We start from the raw sequence: 19,498 nt of genomic DNA on the forward strand, positions 1-19,498 counted from the left end.
TTCTTTGCAGCATGCAAATACCCTCCCCCACCCCCTCAGTGAATAAAATAAGAAAATTGGGTGAAAATCATAGAAAGCCAATGATGTCTGATTTGTAAGTTGCTGAGGTTATGCCTTGCGGAAAATCAGGATTTGCTAGAAATTCCTGAATGCATGATTGGCAGAAGACTATCTGGAACTGGAGGTTAAACCAAGATTATTATTTATCCACAATGCTTGAAGACTATGTGTGTGCACACCTGGTATGTATATATCTGTGGGATGTTACAATTTGCATTTTGAGTTGTTGCTCTGAAAAATGTTATTGTTATATATAGGGTTTGTATATATATATATATCACATTATGCCCTAATACAGATGTTCTCAACCTTTTTATGGCTTTTGGAGCCCTATTTACTTCTGGGTGACACCCACCCACTCATAGTCACCGTTAAAGTACTTATTGCAAAGTCTATCCTGCCAGGATAGCTCCCTATGACCCCCTAAAATATAGTAGGGCATCCTGGAGAGATCATACAGTTCACATTGAGAAATTATGATAGGGGTTGGAGTAGATGTGTTCTATGATTCCTTCCAACTCTATGATTCAATCTTTATATCCTGCCATAAGGATCTTTAATTTAAAAAAGCAATAAAATATCGATAAAGATATAGTACAATGTTTCTCAAACTTGGTAACATGTGGACTTCAATTCCCAGAATTCCCTAGCCAGCATCATAGCTGGCTGGGGAATTCTGGGAGTTTAAGTCCTCCTACTTAAGGCTGCCATATTTGAGAAACACTGAATAGTGTGTCTTTATCTTTAATCTAATTTCTTTTTGCTTTTACTGATGTGCCATTTTTCCATAATAGACTGTCAGTATATTGTATTGCCAATTCCTTTAATTTCCCAGCCTGCTCACCCAAGATTCTGGTCTCCCATTAATATACAACCAGGCCTGATCCTGCTTAGTTTTTAAAACTAAGCTTACTTAGATGCTACCATCTAACTTACATGCTACCATCCTTCCAGATACTGGAAGTATTAAAACACAGCAGCACATTTCAAAATGTTTCCTTTCAATTTATTTTTTTAGAAACAAGTTAACAAACAAAAATAAGGCATGTTTACAGATTTTGTCTTCTTTTAAGGCATCTCAGAGGCATTCTTCCTTTTTGTTCCTATTCTGGGAAATGAGTTGCTTTTCAAAAGCACAGGAGAATCATCACACACGCATGCACAAATGCACAGACACACACACACACACAAACAAAGTAGAGGACAAAAGTAAAAAAAGAAAATCTCACTGACTCACTTGCATTCCTTTTGCTGAATAAGTTGGACATGTTCAAGATATCTCTGCCTGACCTTTGAAACTTTCGTCATTTGAATTTTTTATAAATATATATTATTTACATCACACACCCTCTCTGGAGCTGAGTTGATTAAATATATCCCATCTCAATACACATTCCTTTTAATATCTGATCAGAACATTTATTGGGCATTGAAACTCTTCGTTGTTTTTATTCTTGTTTCTCTTCCCATGTGGGTTTAATGCAGTTATTCAATGTGGAGGAAGGAATATTATATGTACAATACTTTCAGAGATGATCTCTGGGCATTTTGAAAGCGATCAGTTGCGTGTAGAGGAAGGACATCTAATAAAAATACAATTCCATATTTCAGATTATCAAAAGGATCAATAGTTTTATTCAAGGAAGTAAAACCAGTTGGTCGAAACATAAAAGCTTTTGATTTTAAAGGCAGAAAGCCTTAAAGAAGACCCTTCTTAGCCATAAAATGAGAACCTCGAACACTATTCTGCTTTCCCATTGACGTGTATCTGTATTGAATCCTGACAAGAAAAACAAGCGAGGTGTTGATAGATTGTTTTGTTGACAATTAACAGTATGCTCATGATATAATTGTCTAATTTAAATTCATATTACATATTCCAAAACAACTCCGGTCCTTCAGGGACGCTTCAGTGCGGATCTGAAAGTTTAAAGATACTCTTTCCTGGGAAACACCTAATGGAGAAAGAACTTTTCACTTTGCCCTGTATTTCAGGGACAATTCATTTTACCACATTGGAAATAGCAGTCTTAAAAGTTCGATAATCGCATTCCAAACCTGCCACTCCACATTTTTGCTTTGTGGCTGTAAAACAATCTATCAGTTGTTTCTACTTTTACAGCGAGCAATGCTCACGAACTGGCAACTTCCCTCAATGCCCCAGAAGTGTGGTATGTGTGTGTGTGTGTGGTGATGGGGAAAATCTACTGTGATTTGTACCAAATCTCTCTGGTTCTTGAAAGAAAAAGCATTTCAGAAAGAGATCTCTACCCCCACCGAGGAATTATTCCCAAAGGAGAGGACCATCCTACCCACATGATCCCCTTGGGATAGCAAAGGAGAGACAAGAGGAAGAAAGAAAAGAAAAAGAAAACGCCTCACTAGAACTAAAGACCAAAAAAGAAGTTGAAAGACTCCGAGGACAAAAAGATAAGATTCCATTGGGACCCAGTTTCTTGGCAACCAAATCCTTTTCTGCAGAGACACAGAAAACATTGCATGGCATTAAAGGAAAGACAATGCTTTTTTAAAAAGTTGTATATTTCTATTCCTACCATTATTTATTCTAAACAAACGTAAACAACTGACAAAACCAATTGGATAAGGAAACTTGAGGCTGTGGTTTAAGACTAACAAAGGGCCACCTCTTTTATGCATTTGCCAGAAAACTAGCTCTATGGTGCACTTTGCCAATCGGCTGGGCTGGGAGAAGCAACAATTCAGGTCAAACCTAGCTGAATTACAGTGCAGGTAGTCCTTGACTTATGACCGCAATCGTAATCAGAATTTTTGTTGCTAAGCGAGGTGCTTATTAAGTGAATCACGTCTGATTTTAGCATCTTTTTTGCCCTGGTTGTTAAGTGAATCTGCATTGACTTTGCTTGTCGAAAACTGTGCAAGGTAGGTGGCAGATCGTGATGCTGCAGCTGTTCTAACTACACATCCGTTGCCAAGCGCCTGAATTTTGATCAGGTGACTGTAGGGATGCTGTGATGGTCGTAACTGGGGAAGACCGGTTGTAAGACACTTTTCCTACACCACTGTAACTTCAAACAGTTGCAGAGCAAACGGTCGTAAATCAAGGACAAGCAGTGGCATGTCATCTAATCGTTCTAATGAGTGAAGCCACCCATGTATAAACAAACCGTGGTTTATGCCTGCCTATTTTGTGAATCTGACAGTTAAACTAAAGCAAACGAAGGTTTAACACAAAGCTAGGGATCCTCCTAAGGGTGAGTGGATAGACCTAATCCAGAAGCAGATCCCATTCCCGCCCTTAGCAGGATCAATTGACCCTTCGATCTGCTCAGGGTAGGGATAGGATCTGCCTCTCGATTAGGTACAGAGCCACGGATCCTGGGAACTGATCTTCCTGTCCAGTGGTGGGATTCAAATATTTTTACTACCGGTTCTGTGGGCGTAGCAGGGGAAGATTACTGCAAAATCCCCATTCCCTCCCCACCCGACTAACCTGCTTTCCAGTTCCGTTCTCCTGTGCAGGGCAACCAAAGGAGACCCAGCCAATCAGCTGGGACTCAGGAGGCGGAGCATAGAATGGGGGGCGGGGCCAGTCAGGTGGGATTTAGCGGTTCTCCAAACTACTCCGAATGTCTGCTACCGGTTCAACGGAACTGGTCAGAACCCGCTGAATACCACCTCTGTTCCTCGCTAAACCCGCAGTCCTGGGCAGCTCGTCCTTTGACCAGGAGCCTGGGGACGGGTGGGAGAAATGCACCCCCGGTTTGGGTTGACCTCACCGCTCTGAATTCCAGGTTGCTCCTCTCCTTGATGGATGGAAGCTAATCAAGGAGAGAGGAAACAACCTGAAATTAAGGAGAAACTCCCTGACAGCAAGGACAATTAACCAGTGGAACAGCTTGCCACCAGAAGTTGTGGTCGCTCCATCACTGGAGGTCTTTAAGAAGAGACTGGAGATCAGCCACTTGTCTGAGAGGATGCTTAAGCAGGGGGTTGGACTAGAAGACCTCCAAGGCCCCATCCAGCTCTGTTCTGATTGACTGACTTCCTTCCAGCTCTACTCTGCTTCTAATCCTTTGCACAGCCGCTGCTGGGCGGGACCGCGGCCCGAATCCACGAGGCACCAGCCCAAGGAAGCGCTTCCTCCTCCCTCCTCCTCCTCCTCCACTCCCTCCCCGCGGGTTTCCCAGGTAGAAGGGGAGGAGCTTGCAGAGCAGCCAGACCGCAGTTGGTGCTGCGCCCGGGCGCTCAAGCGAGGCGGTGGAGGCGAGGACTCACTCGGGGAGTTGGCCACGGAGGCAGCGGGCGACCCCATCCCCGGCCCCGGTCACCAAGCGGCTGGAGATGACGGAGACGCTGCTGCCCAACGGCTGTCCGGCCGCGGACCAGAGAGGCTCCTGCTATTTTCGCAAGGTGAGCTCGAGGCAGGACGGACAGGGGACCCTCCTGGCGCGGGAGCCCCTTTGCGCTCTTGGAAGGAGGGCGGGGGGGGGGGCGGATGTCTACCGACTCTTGGCGAGGTTCCTCGGGAATTTAAGGGAGGGGAGCTTTGCTTCCCCTTCACCCCCGGCTCCGATTAGTTCTGTTCTCGTCTGGTTAAGCAAAGCAAAGCAAAAATAAATTAAAATTTAAAAAAAAATCCCGCCTGCGTAACAGGTATTTTCTCCGCCGATTCGGAGCCTCCTTGATGTGAAGTTGGAGGAAAAGACTTGTGAGGATTGGGCAGGTTGTGTGTGTGTGTGTGTGAATTGGAGTTTTGCCTTCCGAGGAGGGTCCGGGGAGAGAGAGAGAAACCTTACCCCAGCGCCCGCCCCTCCCCACTTCTTCCAGCCACCTCCCTTCCTTCTTGGCGAAGTGAAAACCTCGCGAAAAGTCCTGCGGTTCCCCCCCACTCCCCTTATATAAACGGTGAAACGAGTGTAAACTCTGCCTGGTGGGTGAAAACCGAATTGGGGGAGGGAGTGGTGGCGTGGAGTGGGGGGTGGAGACACTGACCCTCACCCAGAAATTCACTTGGCTCCTTGGGTACCTGTTGCCTTCGCCCCCACCCCACCTGATGCATGCTATGGGATACATTTACGGATCAGAAACAGGCACAACGCCTTGGCATCTCTTTCTGGATGGCAATAAACTGGGCAGTAGGGTAGAGTGGCATCTGGGGTGGGTAGAATTTGCTGGAAGAAACTGAGATTTTTTTTTTCCCTGCGTGGTGCCAGGCTTGTGACCTCTATGGGAAAGGGGGTCTGGTTTTGGCTTTCTGTGAGACCATCACGGTTAAGGATGCTTGGCGCATGCCTTGATCGAGGAATTAAATGCAAAACCTTTGATTATCAGCTTCTTGTTCAAGGTACAATATTGGATGAACTTAAAAACAAAAACCCAACCCTGTACTGAATGAACTCACAAAACCGATTGATTCTATAACCCAACAGTGAACATAGCCAGTTTATTCTCTGGCCATTAAACTCTGATGGGAACTTACTAATTTTATGCTGTTTTATTCAAATTCTTGCTAGATTTACTTGAGAACGCAGTCTTAGGGGGTACCTATGTGTTGAATCCATAAGGGAAGATCTAGGATTGTGTTCCCCAATTACTGTTTGGTTAATATCTACCAAAGGGTAAAGTTCATTAGTTTCCTTTAATTTCTGCTGGGTTACAATTGTGCTTTGATGTCCACGAACCTCTTGTTACAGCATAAAGCAGACAAACAATTCAACTTACTTGACATTGGATTGATAATGTTCAGTGAGCAGGAATAAAGTGAATCATTTTTGTCTTTGAACGTAGGAATTCTGGGCAACTTTTAAAGGGGTTTCTGAGGCTACCCTTCCAGATTTGGAGGGTATCTGTTGGTGGATCGCAAGCTGGACACCTCCATGTTAGAGCAGAATCAACTCCTTCCTTGAAATGTGTACATGTGTCTTTGGAAGTAATGCTCCCAGAATCAAATGGCTTAACCCTTGGCTGTAAGAGTGTGACTTCACACTTTTAAATGTCTGCTATGTGAACAAACAAACAGACAAAAAAAAAGATTGTCTAAATGTCCAGGATACAAAAATGTCTTTATAAAAGTTATACCTTTAGTTTTGTAAAATCCTATTTTAAAGTACGGAAGTGTTCATTATAGCAGTTAGGCGGTGCAACTTAATTACGTAGCATTGCATGCTCATTTAATATATACCAGCATCTGCTACATCTGTGTAAGAAATAACCACTTGTCTAAATGGGGTGGTATGATGCATTTTTCGTGTTCCGCTGAAGCCTTTTCTGCTCTTGGTGGTGTTATATATTTAACATTCCTTCAGAAGCAACTTCTGCTTCCTACTTTTCATACACTTCCAGATAAGAATTGCAGACCTTTTAAAAATTATAATCCCTTGCAAACAATTGACTTCACCGGATTTCCCAGAGATAGGAGAACTTTCTGTTCCTTTGACTTACTATCAGTCATACTAAATCAGTCACTGATAACTGCAGTGTTTGGGCCAAACCCAGTGGGTTGTTCCACTAACTAAAATTAGGCAGAGCTTTAGAGCAAGTGTTTGACAAAACTCAAACATTGCAGTACAGCCTCTCTCTCGGTTCATGCATTGTAAAAAAACAAGATGTTTTTAAAAAATAAATAAAAATAATAGTTGATTTACCAATGATGGCGAATATACATGTCCCAGACTGGATCCTGAAAAGTTTATTTGTCGAAGAAGCCACTTTAGCTGGGCTTGTGTTTGTTTGTTTGTTAATTTATTATTTTGCATTTCTGGACCACCTGTCTCAATCAGTATATGGTATACAGTACAGTAGCGAAATATAAAACAGTATATGAGAATTAAAATGTTAAAATTTAGATTTTGAACGATTATAGAATTATAAGCAAGTGCAATGAACTTCTTGAGCCATAAATCAAACAAGATATATCAAGGCTTAGTGAGTTATGAGAAATCAGTTAATGATCAGATCTCTCTCTTCCCATCCTTCACATTTACTCTCTAATGATGGGTTATCAAAACTTAAGTTTGAAAAGTCAAGACTCATGTAGATTAAGCTCAGCTTCTCATGATACAAGGGCTGTTGTTTTCTTCAGAGTTGTATGGAAGTATTTCCTTCAGCTACAAAACTCTAATGAAAGGTTGATGTCCTGCCATAATGAAAGGAAATTGTTTTTTTAAAAAACAATATGTGGACCAACCAAAATGACACTTAAAGATGTGCAACCTTTCTCAACAACTGCTAGGTATATTTGTCTGATCTTGGTTAACCCTAATTAAGTTAATTAAAGCTCCTCCCTCCAAGTTTTTTTTTCCCAATTATTGATTCTCCTGATGATGGATTTTTCTCCTTTATGGATTAAGGCAATTGTCATTGTTTGTCTGAAGGGTTTGGGATTGTTGGGGGCTGGGGTTGGGTTTTTTGTTGTTGCTGTTGTTGGTATTCGAAAGGAAGGAAATCTAATAAGGTATGTCAGATCTGGGGTTTGCATTTTCCGCCAGCTAGGAATGTGACAACAGAGGAGTTAGCCTCAGGTGAGAGCTAACAAGTTGGCAAAGTTTCTGCCTGTATTAGATTACCAGGTTAAATTTAGGGCACTTCCTCAGCAACATTGGCAGGTCGGCAGCTCATTTGAGAGCGCCTGGCATCAACAGGTGTCAACTTCATTGGAAAGTTGTGCAAATATTACTGAGAGTATCTTTTTCCTTATCTCTCTCCTTCCCTCCCTCTCTCTCTCAAATATATATCCATGCCTGGCTAAACTCTCCACCCAATTATGATTGAGTGAAGTGAAAGTTTAGCCTTAGATAATCCAAGTAAGTGGAGAGTTTTAAATAGTGTAACCAACCTACAGAAGGCCTATATGTCCACTGTGGTTCTGGACAGATAATTTTTTTCTAACGAGGGTGGCTTGTAACATTGCATTTAGCAGCCAACAGAAGAAAGCAGGAGTCCAGCTGTTTTGAGGGCAGAAAAGGTTATTTCCACATGAAAGTTGTAGAATCTGAGTACAGTCTTCTGGGGTGTATATGTGTGTTTGTGTGTACATATACATATTCATACGGTACATACATACGTGTATATACACGTACACATAGGCCTCAACTTATGACCACAATTGAGCCCAAAATTTCTGTTGCTAAGCGAGACAGTTAAGTGAGTGTTGCCCCATTTTGTGACCTTTCTTGCTATAGTTGTTAAGTGAATCACTAAAGTTGTTAAGGGAATGTGGCTACCTCCTTGATTCTGGTTGACAGAAAGGGAGTCTCACATAACCCCAGGACACAGCAGCCATCATAAATATGAGTCAGTTGCCAAGCCTCTGAATTTTGATCATGGGACCATGGAGATGCTGCAACAGTCACAAGTGTGGAAAGAAGTTACTTCTTTCAGTGCCCTTGTGATTTTCAATGGTCACTAAATGGACTGTTGTAAGTCGAGGACTTCCTGTATTAGAATTTGACCTGGAAGAGCAGAGTTCGGGTGTCTCTTCAGCTACAAAGCCAGCTTCTGTCTGCATCTTATTTACATTGAGGGGAGGGGGGCTAAAACATTAAATCAGAGATCCTATTTTTAACTACCCTTAATTCCTTAGAGGAAGAGTGGGGAGAACAGAAGAAGTAAACAACAATTTTTCCATGGTACAGCCCATTATTTGGAAGCAGATGTAGCATCTGTAGGCGCATGATGAACAGCTTTAAAGTGGGTTCTTACATTGCACCAAACCACGATCTGCCTGACGTGGCTTATTGACTAAAGCATAACTGGCTCCATGTAAAACTCATTAAGCCGAAACCAAACAAGCCACAGTTTGCATCAATGGGCTGTAGGAACTCAAGCTTTCTACTGACCACCAAAATATGTCACCCTCCTGTCTTCTAAACACCGCACTTCTTCCGCAAGTAGAGGCATAGAGTTTTTCTCGTTGATTAGAAGTTCGTTTGGGTCCAAAAATGAAGGAGGGAGAGAAATTATATGCCCAGGGTCTTCAAACTTGGCAAGTTTAAGACTTGTGGACTTCAACTCCCAGAATTCCTTAGCTAACATGACTGGAGGAGAAGTTCTGGGACTTGAAGTTCACAAGTCTTAAAGCTGCCAAGTTTGAAGACCCCTGTTATATGCACCACTAACCCATTGTATGGATTGTCAAAAAGCGTAAGACACAACAATGGTTACAGGGGTGCAATCAATGCCCCACCATTTTGTATGTTGTTTGGGCTAGGTTGGGGCAAGCACAAAAGATGTGGAGCTTCAATTCTGCTGCTGTGATTGCCCTCTTCTTCTTTTGCCACCCCTTTTAGGGGGGTGATGGGTTCAAAAGGATTGGGGTGTCAAAGGTATCTAATGGAGAAGGAAAACATTGGGAGGAAGTATCTTCTCCATAGAGGTTGACTAGGGATCATAGGGTTAGATTTCTCCTATGCTTCTCAATCCTTCCCAAACTTCAGAAAGTACCCAGAACACCTCAGTTGGTCCCTCCAAGGGGAAAGATTATGACAAGCACGAACACACCCAGCCCTGAGGTAAAACTCCCTCTATCCCTTTTGATTTTCCGAAAGTCCCTCAAAATCTGGTTGTGCCATCAAGCTTCAGGGCTCCAGGGTCTCCTGGAAATGCTGAGGTATCTCCATTGTTGTTAACATCTGCTGTTCTCTCTTAGCCTTTGTGATTTTTAAATGTTTCAACAATAGCTTTTTTTAACCTGTTAATTGCTTTATAGTCTTGTCGCACCCTGCGTCACTTTTCTGTGAGACGGGTGGCTCTATATATTTCATGGATAAATAAACATACTTAAAGGCTGATTAACCGTAGAGGCAGGTTTCCAGTGGTGGAAAGTTTAAATTTACCTTATCATTCCTACTCCCCTTCATAAAGCAGATAGCTAAGGCATTAGTCACGCTCCTGTGACAGGGCTGCAGGAGCGTCTTAGCCAAATGTGCCAGAAAATGGCGCAGGTTGTTCACTTGATGATTAAGAACCCAGCCTTAGGCTTACAGTAAGATGGGAAAGAGAAAGATTGACTTTGGCAAACAGAAAGGCAGTAGAAATATTTATAGCCCATTTTTTTACAAAGCAAATGTATGCAGATAAGATAAGAAATAGCCCATCCCTTCAGGGCACCCTTGGCTCTTATTCTTTTTTTTTACTTTCTTATTTCTCTTCTAGTAAAGATACCTGATTCTATTGATGAGCTATCTGCCTTATTTCTTTCTTTCTTTCTTTCTTTCTTTCTGCCTGCATGGATGGGTCTTAGAATCACGTCATTGCAAAAGCCATTAGTGGTTTGGTAAGCTTTTAATTTTTCCCCTCATCTCAGCATCTCTGATTCTTATTTCCATTTCCAAGACGCGTGCTTGTGTCTTTGCAATTTCCTGGCCCTTTTGCATTGGCTTAAGCTAGGTGAGGGCAGTGCTAGGGTTTTTGAAGTTGGCCAGAGACAACATTTTCAAAGGCAAAGTTGCATTGCAAAGAGAAGGTACAGTTGGATTTCCTATATCAGCCTGAAATTGAAAAGAGAGAGAGAGAGGAAACGTGGAAGGAAGGAATCATTTCACAAACGTGAACAAAAAATGTGCTTTCGTGGAGCTCAAATGGGCAAAGCTGACAACTTGTTATAATATTCTATAACAAGAAGAAAAAGCTGTTCTGTTCATTTCCAGTTACTTGTGTTTGATACAGTCCCAAAGGTGCCTTTTTTTTTCCTTTCCAAAAGGCAACTGGATTTTCTTGGTGTTTTCTTGAAAACATTTCAGTTCTTATCCAAGAAGCTTCTTCAGTTCAACTCCGAGATTAATTAGACAGCTTTGGATAAAACATGGCTTTTCATCTGTAAAATACTACAACAGATTTCCAATTGTATAAATTGCTTTATGTCCTGACTGATGACCATTAGTTGACCTATAATCCTTTGACTATTTCTGATTTTTATTTAGATGGAAGCTACTCCTTCCTTTTGTGGCAGTGAGTTATCTGTACAAATTATTAAAGAGCTGGGTGAAGAAGGAACTGTTTGAAGTTAGCTTCATGAATCTTCAGGGCAGCCTTTCTCAAACTTGGCAAATTTAAGATGTGTGGACTTCAACTCCCAGAATTCTCCAGCCATTAGTGTGGGGGAGAGGACTGAGGAATTCTGGAAGTTGACCTTAAAGTTGCCAAGTTGAGAAATGCTGCTTTAGGCTACAGGAGCTTCCTTTATGAGTGTTTCTATGTCAGCCTTCCCCAGATCTTGATTCAGAATTTTCAAGCTGGCTGAGGAATTCTGAGAATTGAAGTCCAGCCAGCCTGGACTGCATCCAAGTTGGGGAAAACTGATCTACTCTATATAGTTGCTAGTTTTGCAGAAATCTGTATCATCATTTAGTCTTTCAGAGACAGATATAGGATTAATATGGTTCACTAAGCATGAAAAATACAGTCCTTTCTCATTTTTCCTCCCCAAATTCTGCTCTTCAGAGAAAGTCCTGTTCTGCTCTATTGAATTTGCAAGTTGATATAAACACAGGTTGGATTCCGTTAACACACATTAAATAATGGTTCCTTTGGTTTCTTTGGCTTAGCTTTGCAAATCCAGCCTATTGACCCAGAGCTGGGTTAGTGTAATGTCAGAATAGTGAATGACAGAATAGAAGGGGGTCCATCTAATCCACTTGCTTGATTTAATGTAGGCCAACAAGTATAAGAATGTTTCTTGACAGAGAACTGCCAGACCTTGTTTGAAGATTTTGAGTGGTGAAGTATGTAAATCCAGGGGCTTGGGAAGAATGTGAGAGATCCTCCCTTTTGCAAGCAAAAAAAGTGAATAGACTGTGTTAGTGTTTTCTAAGTAGTCGAATGTGCTCAGAGAAGCAATTAGTGTTTTTTTTCAATCTTTTGTTTGCTTTGGTGGGGAGACAATAACACTGGTGGCATTTCAGAAGTCATGGAAATCACAGGGCCAAATCCACCTTCAGTTTTGCCTTATCTTGCAGTGAGCCCAATGTAGGCTATGCTCCCTGTTGTTGGCTTATCACTTGAAACACACAACAACAGATGAAATGACACCCATGCACACATACACAATTCCTGCTGGCGTCAAGCCCAAATAACTTTTTCTACAGAACAGTTGAACCTTTGGAAATGTATTTCTGTCACTCAGGAGATCTGATTTCGGAATTCAGAACTGTTTATGGAAAAAGCAAATTGACATTCAACTAGCTGAAGGTATTTCCCGTCTGCTTGGTTATTGCAACAATATCCATTTTCCTCCCTCAAATAATATCACGGCTGGGCAGCTCTAGATCTATTTGTATTAGCCTTATTCTTGAGTTTAAAATTTCAAATAATACATAGACCGTATATGTTATGTGTATGGAACCTGTGTGGAAAGAATGGCCCTAATCCTATTTGTTGATGTTACCTAGTGTGGTAATGAAACGTCTGCAAGAAGACCACCAAGTTCAGGGAGCACCAAAGACCTCAATAATCTTGTTTCCCTGATGTTTTAAAATATTGCTTGTGTGTGTTGCTACATTTGGGGAGCTTCCTCCTCTTCAAAACTGAAGCAATGACATCTCTTGGTCCAGGATAGCAAATGTACCTTGTGACAAATATACGAGCCACTGAACACTCCAAAATGCCCACTGAGATACACACAGACAATCAGAGTTAGAAAGGACCTTGTAGGTCATCTAGTCCAACCCCCCCCCCTGCCCAAGTGGGAGACCCCACACCATTTCTGACAAATGGCAGTCCAATCTCTTCTTGAAAGTCTCAAGTGATGATGCTCCCACAACTTCTGAGGGCAACTTCTGTTCCATTGGTTGATTGTTCTCACTGTCAGAAAGTTTCTCCTTATTTTCAGGTTGAATTTCTCCTTGGTCAGTTTCTATCCATTGTTCCTTGTCTGGCCTACAGGTGCTTTAGAAAATAGCTTGACCCCCTCTTCCTCTCTGGGGCACCCCTCAAATATTGGAAGACTGCTATCCTGTCTTCCCTGGTCCTTCCCTTCACTAGACTAGCCAGGCCTAGTTCCTGCAACCGTTCTTCCTATGTTTTAGTCTCCAGTCCCCTAATCATCCTGGTTTCTCTTCTCTGTACTTTTTCTAGAGTCTTAACATCTTTTTTATAGTGTGGTGACCAGTACTCTAGGTGTGGTCTTACTAAGGCTTTATAGAGTGGTATTCGTACCTCACTTAATCTCGATTGTATCTCTCTGTTAATGCAATTTAGGATTGCATTAGCTTTTTTGGTTGCCACTGCACACTGCTGGCTCATATTGTCCGCAAAGACTATCCACTAAGACTCCAGGATCCCTCCCACAGTTACTGCTATTCAGCCTGGTTTCACCCAGTCTGTATGCGTAGTTTTGGTTTTTCTTGCCTAAGTATAGGACTTTACTGAGGCTTGATTGACAGTTCCCTGGCAATTAAAGTCCTCTTTCAACTGCTGAGGACAGATTGCACAAAAGTTTTGGTTTTTCCAGACAGCCTTTAACCAAATGGGTTGGATTGTTAAAGCAGTGGAAGACAATAGGTGTCAGAGATGGGAAATTTCCTCTGTAATTGTTGCACTCAAATTCAATATTAAGCCTGTGGTGTGCAGGCTGCGGCCCCAGAATTGCATGCAGCTCCACTGAAGTCTCTAGAGATGCCTCCCAGATTCTTATTTTTAATGCAGCAAGGAGGGAACACTTGATAAATAATCCTCTTGACTATATTTAATTAATACCTTGCTGCATTTCACCCCATACGGCTTTGTGTTTGTCTTTGCCCCGCCGAATTCTTCAATATTTGATTCAAAGGTTAGGTGCAGCCCTGTGTCCTCAAAATGTTCTGCCCATTTGTTAAAGGAACAGTAATTGTTTCTACAATATAATCAATAATAAAATATAACGTATTCAATGATGGCAGCTCCAGGGAAATGAAATTCAGTTTCTAGAGAAGGAACATACTCCATGTAAATAGATCTTAGGCAGGCCACAAACTCTCCATTCTTCCAATATGATGCATTAGGAATTTTTTCTATTGAAGTAGGCCATAAACATCTCCATTCTTTCAGTATAATACATTAGGAAGTTTTTTTTAAATTGAGATCTGCATTCATTGAAAGGCTAATTTTTCTTTTTGTTGGCATATCTGTTGCAAAACACACCCTAATGGAGTATATTCTGCATTTCCCTCAGTCCTAGGTTCCATCAATCAACATTTCAATAGAATCAATCAGTCCAATTGTCTGAAGGAGATCCCAGTTCTCCATTTTTTTTCCCAATGGTTTCATTATCAGAAGTTTTAAAAAGTGGAGCAGCCAGAATTGTATTTGCTCAGAATTGGAAAAGTTATAAGATACCAATAAAGGGAAAAGTAATTGAGAAAATATTTGAATGTGCAGAAATGAATAGGTTAACATTGGTAATCAAAGAAAAAGAAGAAACAGAATATTGTATGATATGAGATTTATTTTATCAATGGTTGGAAAATAAAATAAATTAAAATGGACCAGATGAATATATAGAGCAATAAAATAAGTTTGTTAAAAATAATAATACATATATTAAATAATAGCTATAAGAAAATGTGATTATTGTTATATTGGTAAGTGAAGTATTAATTATAATTGTAAGTGCAAGATATATGTACCCAGTCGACAGAGGATTGAAATGAAAGATGGAATTATTGTAAACTATAAAATAAAAATGAATAGAAGTTTTAAAAAGTGGGTTGCTGGCACCTTGATTGCATAAAGATTTAGTTCAGTTGCTAACTGTGAATATTGATTGAGGCTCTATAGAGATTTCGATATCAAGCTATTTTTATTTCTGAAGTCTTGCAGACAACAGCTTGACTGGTTTATGAATGCAAGTCTGCAACATGGACCTTTGTCCCCACCTCCATCCCACCCCCGCAAAAGAAAGAAAAAATAAATTGGGCTTTATTCAAATGGGAGGCAAGTATTTATGGCTAGCCAGGCAACATATTAGCTTTCTTGCTTCTATTGTTCATTTCTTAGAAATAAAATTGTCATGTCAGACTCATATCTTATTCTTCAGGCCTTTAAGACACTGGATAGCTTTTTCTCCAAGAGACATTTTAAGGAGGAGAACAGGAAGTCTCCTTTTATATACTGGTTAATATTTGTCCAGCTCTCTTTTTACTATGCTCCCGATGCAAGTCATTAACTTCCAATGGAGACATTAACTCTCTCTCTTTCACCAGCCTCCATGCAAGCAGAACACCATTCTTTTCTCAAAGGTACCTCAAGGGACATCTGTGCTTTTCATAAAATCTTTTTTTAAGCCAACTTTTTTTTTTTTACCTTCCCCTGCTTTGAACAGAAAACAGGTAACCACAAAACAACAGCTTGATCTGCTGCCTGTATTTCAGCCGTGCAAGTAATACAGTGGTGGGTTTCCAATTTTTTTTACTACCGATTCTGTGGGCATGGCTTGGTGGGCACGGTGTGGGAAGAATACTGCAAAATCCCCATTCCCTCCCCACTCCAGGAGGGACGGTTACTGCAAAATCTCCATTCCCTCCCCACCCCACTAACCTGCTTTCCAGCTCTGTTCTCCTGTGCAGGGCAACCAAAAGAGACCCAGCCAATCAGCTGGGACTTGGGAGGTAGAGAATAGATGGGGGCGGGGCCAGTCAGAGGTGGTATTGGCCGGTTCTCCGAACTACACAAAATTTCTGCTACCGGTTCTCCAGAACTGGTCAGAACCTGCTGAATACCCACCTCTGCTCCAGTGACGGAGCGCCCGCGACTTCTGGAAAAAGCCATTGAGCTGGTTAATTGTTGTCACTGTCAGAAAAATTCTCTTTACTCCTAGGTTGCTTCTCTCCTTGATTGGTTTCCGTTCCTGGCTTCTTGTCCTGCCTTCGGGTGCTTTGGAGAATAGGTTGATTTCCCTCCTTCTTTGTGGCAGATTTTTAGATATTTGGAACCAGGTTTTGAGGAATTAGCTGGGTCTGCCAGTTTTGATGGCCTTGGCTTTTGATCTTTCCTTGATTTTAAAGCTTTACTGCCCTTAGTACGATGTTTGTTCCAGTTAAGCAAACTGTTTAACCTGTTCTGCAGTCCTAGTCATATTTGAATTTCTTATCTTTCAGTAAGAGAGTAGCCACAAAATAAAACAGTTTCTTCTTTTTTTTTTAAGAAAAGAAAAGAAAAAAGAAACACACACAGCAGAAGTGCAACCTTTTTCTAATTTGCTTTGTGTGAGATCTTGTCATGAATGAAGATGAGGCTTTGGACCCAAGCAATGGTTTCTAAAAGAAACTTAAGGAAATCCCTCCCAGCAACTTTGGTCATTATAATGTCTTTGTAAGGGTCTTTGGGCTTTCAGATATCCAGATATCCTGGGCTAGGGGAGAAAAATGCTTGGAATTCCTGTTTGTGGATTGAAACATGACATAAAAGTGAAATATTTTCACATACCAAGATGACAGCCTTACATTTGGACAGGGGTTTTTTATTTTATTTTAAGGTCGACTATCTGCTGTTTTGATCTGTTTCTACTCTGGTTGATGAAAAACACAATCAAAGGTGATTTGTGGTACGCCAGTGTGGTTTGATAGCATCTCTTGAATGAAATGAAACACCGGGTCATTTGAAGGCAACACTTCCTTTTGAAGGACCACAACCCACAGGTCAGTTTTCAGGATGTGGCTTGTTTAAAGAGCCTCACAGATTCAACCTCTGTCATCCTAAATTACATATGAGGACTTCGACGGTTTCCAGATCTTGAAGACTGGATTGGATGGGCCAGTTTGCTGGCAATGGAGCTACCATTAGCTTCGCCTCATCATGGTTTTGTTGGTGCTGGCATCATTGTGATGTGCCAGCTGTTGCACTTTGTGTACCATGTTTATGGCACAACACAAGGAGTAGATTCAGCCAATGGTAGCTTATAATTCGGTGCCAAATGATGAAATTCATCTTGGTTTCATGAGATGTGAAAACCCAATCCTTGTGAGACAGCATGATACCTTCCATCAAGGACAGCATGTGCAGGGGTATGTGAGCATGGCTGGTGGAACTTCGAAAATGGGTCATAAGAAAATAGAATACTTTATTGGCCAAGTTTAATTCAGCACACAAGAAATTTGTCTCTGGCGCAAATGCTCCCAGTGTATGTGCAAAGCAGGAGAGTAATAATGATCATAATGATGATACCAATAAGAGGGGATAGAAATGAACCATGGTGGCACAGTGGTTAAAATGCAGTGGTTAGAATGCAGGCTACTTCTGCTGACTGCCGGCTGCCTGCAGTTTGGCAGTTCGAATCTCACCAAGCTCAAAGTTGACTCTGCCTTCCATTTTTCCTAGGTTGGTAAAATGAGGACCCAGATTGTTGGGGCAGTAGGCTGATTCTGTAAACCACCCAGAGAGGGCTGTATAAGCACTGTGAAGCAGTGCATAAGTCTAAGTGCTATTGCTAAAGAAGATAGGAATAATAATAATAATAATAATAATAATAATAATAGTAGTAGTAGTAGTAGTAGTAATACATCCATAGAACTTAAGTAGCTCTGGGGAAGTCCATTGTATCTTAAATGGTCATTGGCTGTTAAATGGGGACCACCTGAAGGGCAACTTCTCAAACCACAGGACATTTGGAGCTTATTGTTCCCATAAAATCTGGAGGAAAGAAAGAAAATAGCATTATAATTCTTAAAAGTTCTTCATATTTAAAACCATTATTCAAGTGATGGATATGTCAGTTCTCCAGATGCACATGTTTCCATGGTCAACATCAAAGAAATATTAGTGGGAAGTAATAGGAAATTTGAGCAGAAGTTCTGTGCTAGGAATAAACCCACAAGCCACCTAGAAGCAAAATGCCCACATGACAAGACTGGTTGGAAAAGCTGATTATTGGGAGAAAAAGTAAATCGGAAAGGAAGGAAATTGACAAACATATTTTAAGTGATTGCTGCAGAACCCATTTGTGGAAACTCTTCCAAAAAGTTCCAGAAAGACAGGAGACTGATTTTGAATCTATTCAGACAATTTCTGCACCACAGTTCCCAGCATCCCTCACCTTTGGCCATCCTGGCAGGGGCTGCTGGGAGCGGTAAGTCCGCAACATCTGGAATTCTCCCTCCTCTGGAGTTCCCCCTCTTGCCACAGATGCAAGATTTCGGGTGCTGTCCCTTATCACATCTTCTTTCTCAAGAAGACCGAGAACTATTTTTCTGCAACAACTCCGCCATTTCTTATCCGGGTTTATTAAGTTATAAAGTTTTATAAAATGTAAAATACCAAAGCAAATAAAAGGACAGTGAAAGGGAGAAAAAGAAAAAGAAGCGTTGACTTTCAACTATCTGTTACAGTAGAATAGGGCATTAACAACAATCACAACTTTTTGTTTTTACCATAATAGTATAAACCAGTCATGTCTACAAGAATCTTTATCAGTCTGATCTGTGAAACCCACAATCAAAAGTTTCGTTCTTGTCAAAGTTTCGTTTCTAAAATGCAGGGATAGGCTTTATTTTTTTCAGGGTGGGGAGAGGAATCGACCTTCCTTCTCTCTTTCTGTGGTCTGTCCTTTTGATAATGGATATCTTTTCTGTTATTCAGGGATGCAACCCCCTTGCAGAAACTGGGCGGAGCAAATTGCAAAATCGGAGAGCTGTCCTGAACCAGCAGATTCTGAAAGCAGTGAGGATGAGAGCTGGCGCAGAAAACCTCCTCCGGTATGTTCCCACGAGTCCCCGCTCCTTTTCTGCCCACAGTCACAAAATGCAGCCTTTGTCCTTCTCAACAGGAACACCCTCTCACTTCCCAGCCAGCAGCCCGTTCGCTCCAACACCTTATTGAAAATAAATAGAAGGCGGAGCTTGGCATGCCGATTTACATAATGTTTTCACTGTTCCCCCCTCAAAGGAGGCTATCTGCAGTTCCACCAACCCTCTCCTGCTTTTCTTTCTATATGGGTTCCTTTCAAAACAATAACCCTTTTTCTCTGGGCCGTTGGATGCAACGGGATGGTTTTAACCACATCGTTATTCTAGAGTTTAAAGTAGTTGTCGACTTATGATCACAATTGAGCCCCAAATTTCTCTTGCTAAGCAAGACGGCTGTTCAGTGAGTTTTGCCCCATTCTGCAATGGTTCTTGCCACAGTTGTTAAGTTTTTGCCTTCAGTTGTTAATCTAATAACATGGCTGTGAAGTGTCATGCCCCTGGTGGAGACTGACTCTGAGGGAGAGGAGGAACAGCTGACAGGGAGTGAAGGTATGGCTCCGGAGGTTGTGGAGGAGACTGGTGAAGGGCAGAGGCCAGCTGGGCAGTCAGAGGAAGACCCAGGCCCATCCCCTCCCCATCCTAGGGCACACAGAGAGGAACAGAGAAGGGAACAACTTGGCTTATGGGAAAGGAAGCGGCCATGATCCCCCTCATTGGCTGCAGCTGGGGGGAATAGTATAAAGGAGGGGCGTTTAAAACACAGCGTTGCTAGAAGCAAAGTGTGTTTTATTTCTGGCTGAGGT

The 19,498-nt window shown here is 41.6% G+C and overlaps 1 protein-coding gene across 1 annotated transcript in view; it reads left to right on the forward strand.

Annotated features, from left to right (window-relative positions):
- Nucleotides 1-4,131: 4,131 nt before the first annotated feature.
- RHPN2 (rhophilin Rho GTPase binding protein 2) overlaps nt 4,132-19,498 on the forward strand; it is a 42,177-nt gene continuing 26,810 nt past the window's right edge. The window contains exons 1-2 of the mRNA XM_026719051.2: nt 4,132-4,452; nt 18,589-18,704. Of these exons, the coding sequence (XP_026574836.1) occupies nt 4,384-4,452; nt 18,589-18,704 (185 nt within the window). The 5' untranslated portion in view covers nt 4,132-4,383. The remainder of the gene's footprint in view (nt 4,453-18,588; nt 18,705-19,498) is intronic.

The sequence above is a fragment of the Pseudonaja textilis genome, chromosome 11, assembly GCF_049901715.1.
Source record: "Pseudonaja textilis isolate UNSWEBS1 chromosome 11, rPseTex1.2, whole genome shotgun sequence".
Taxonomy (NCBI): Eukaryota; Metazoa; Chordata; class Lepidosauria; order Squamata; family Elapidae; genus Pseudonaja; species Pseudonaja textilis.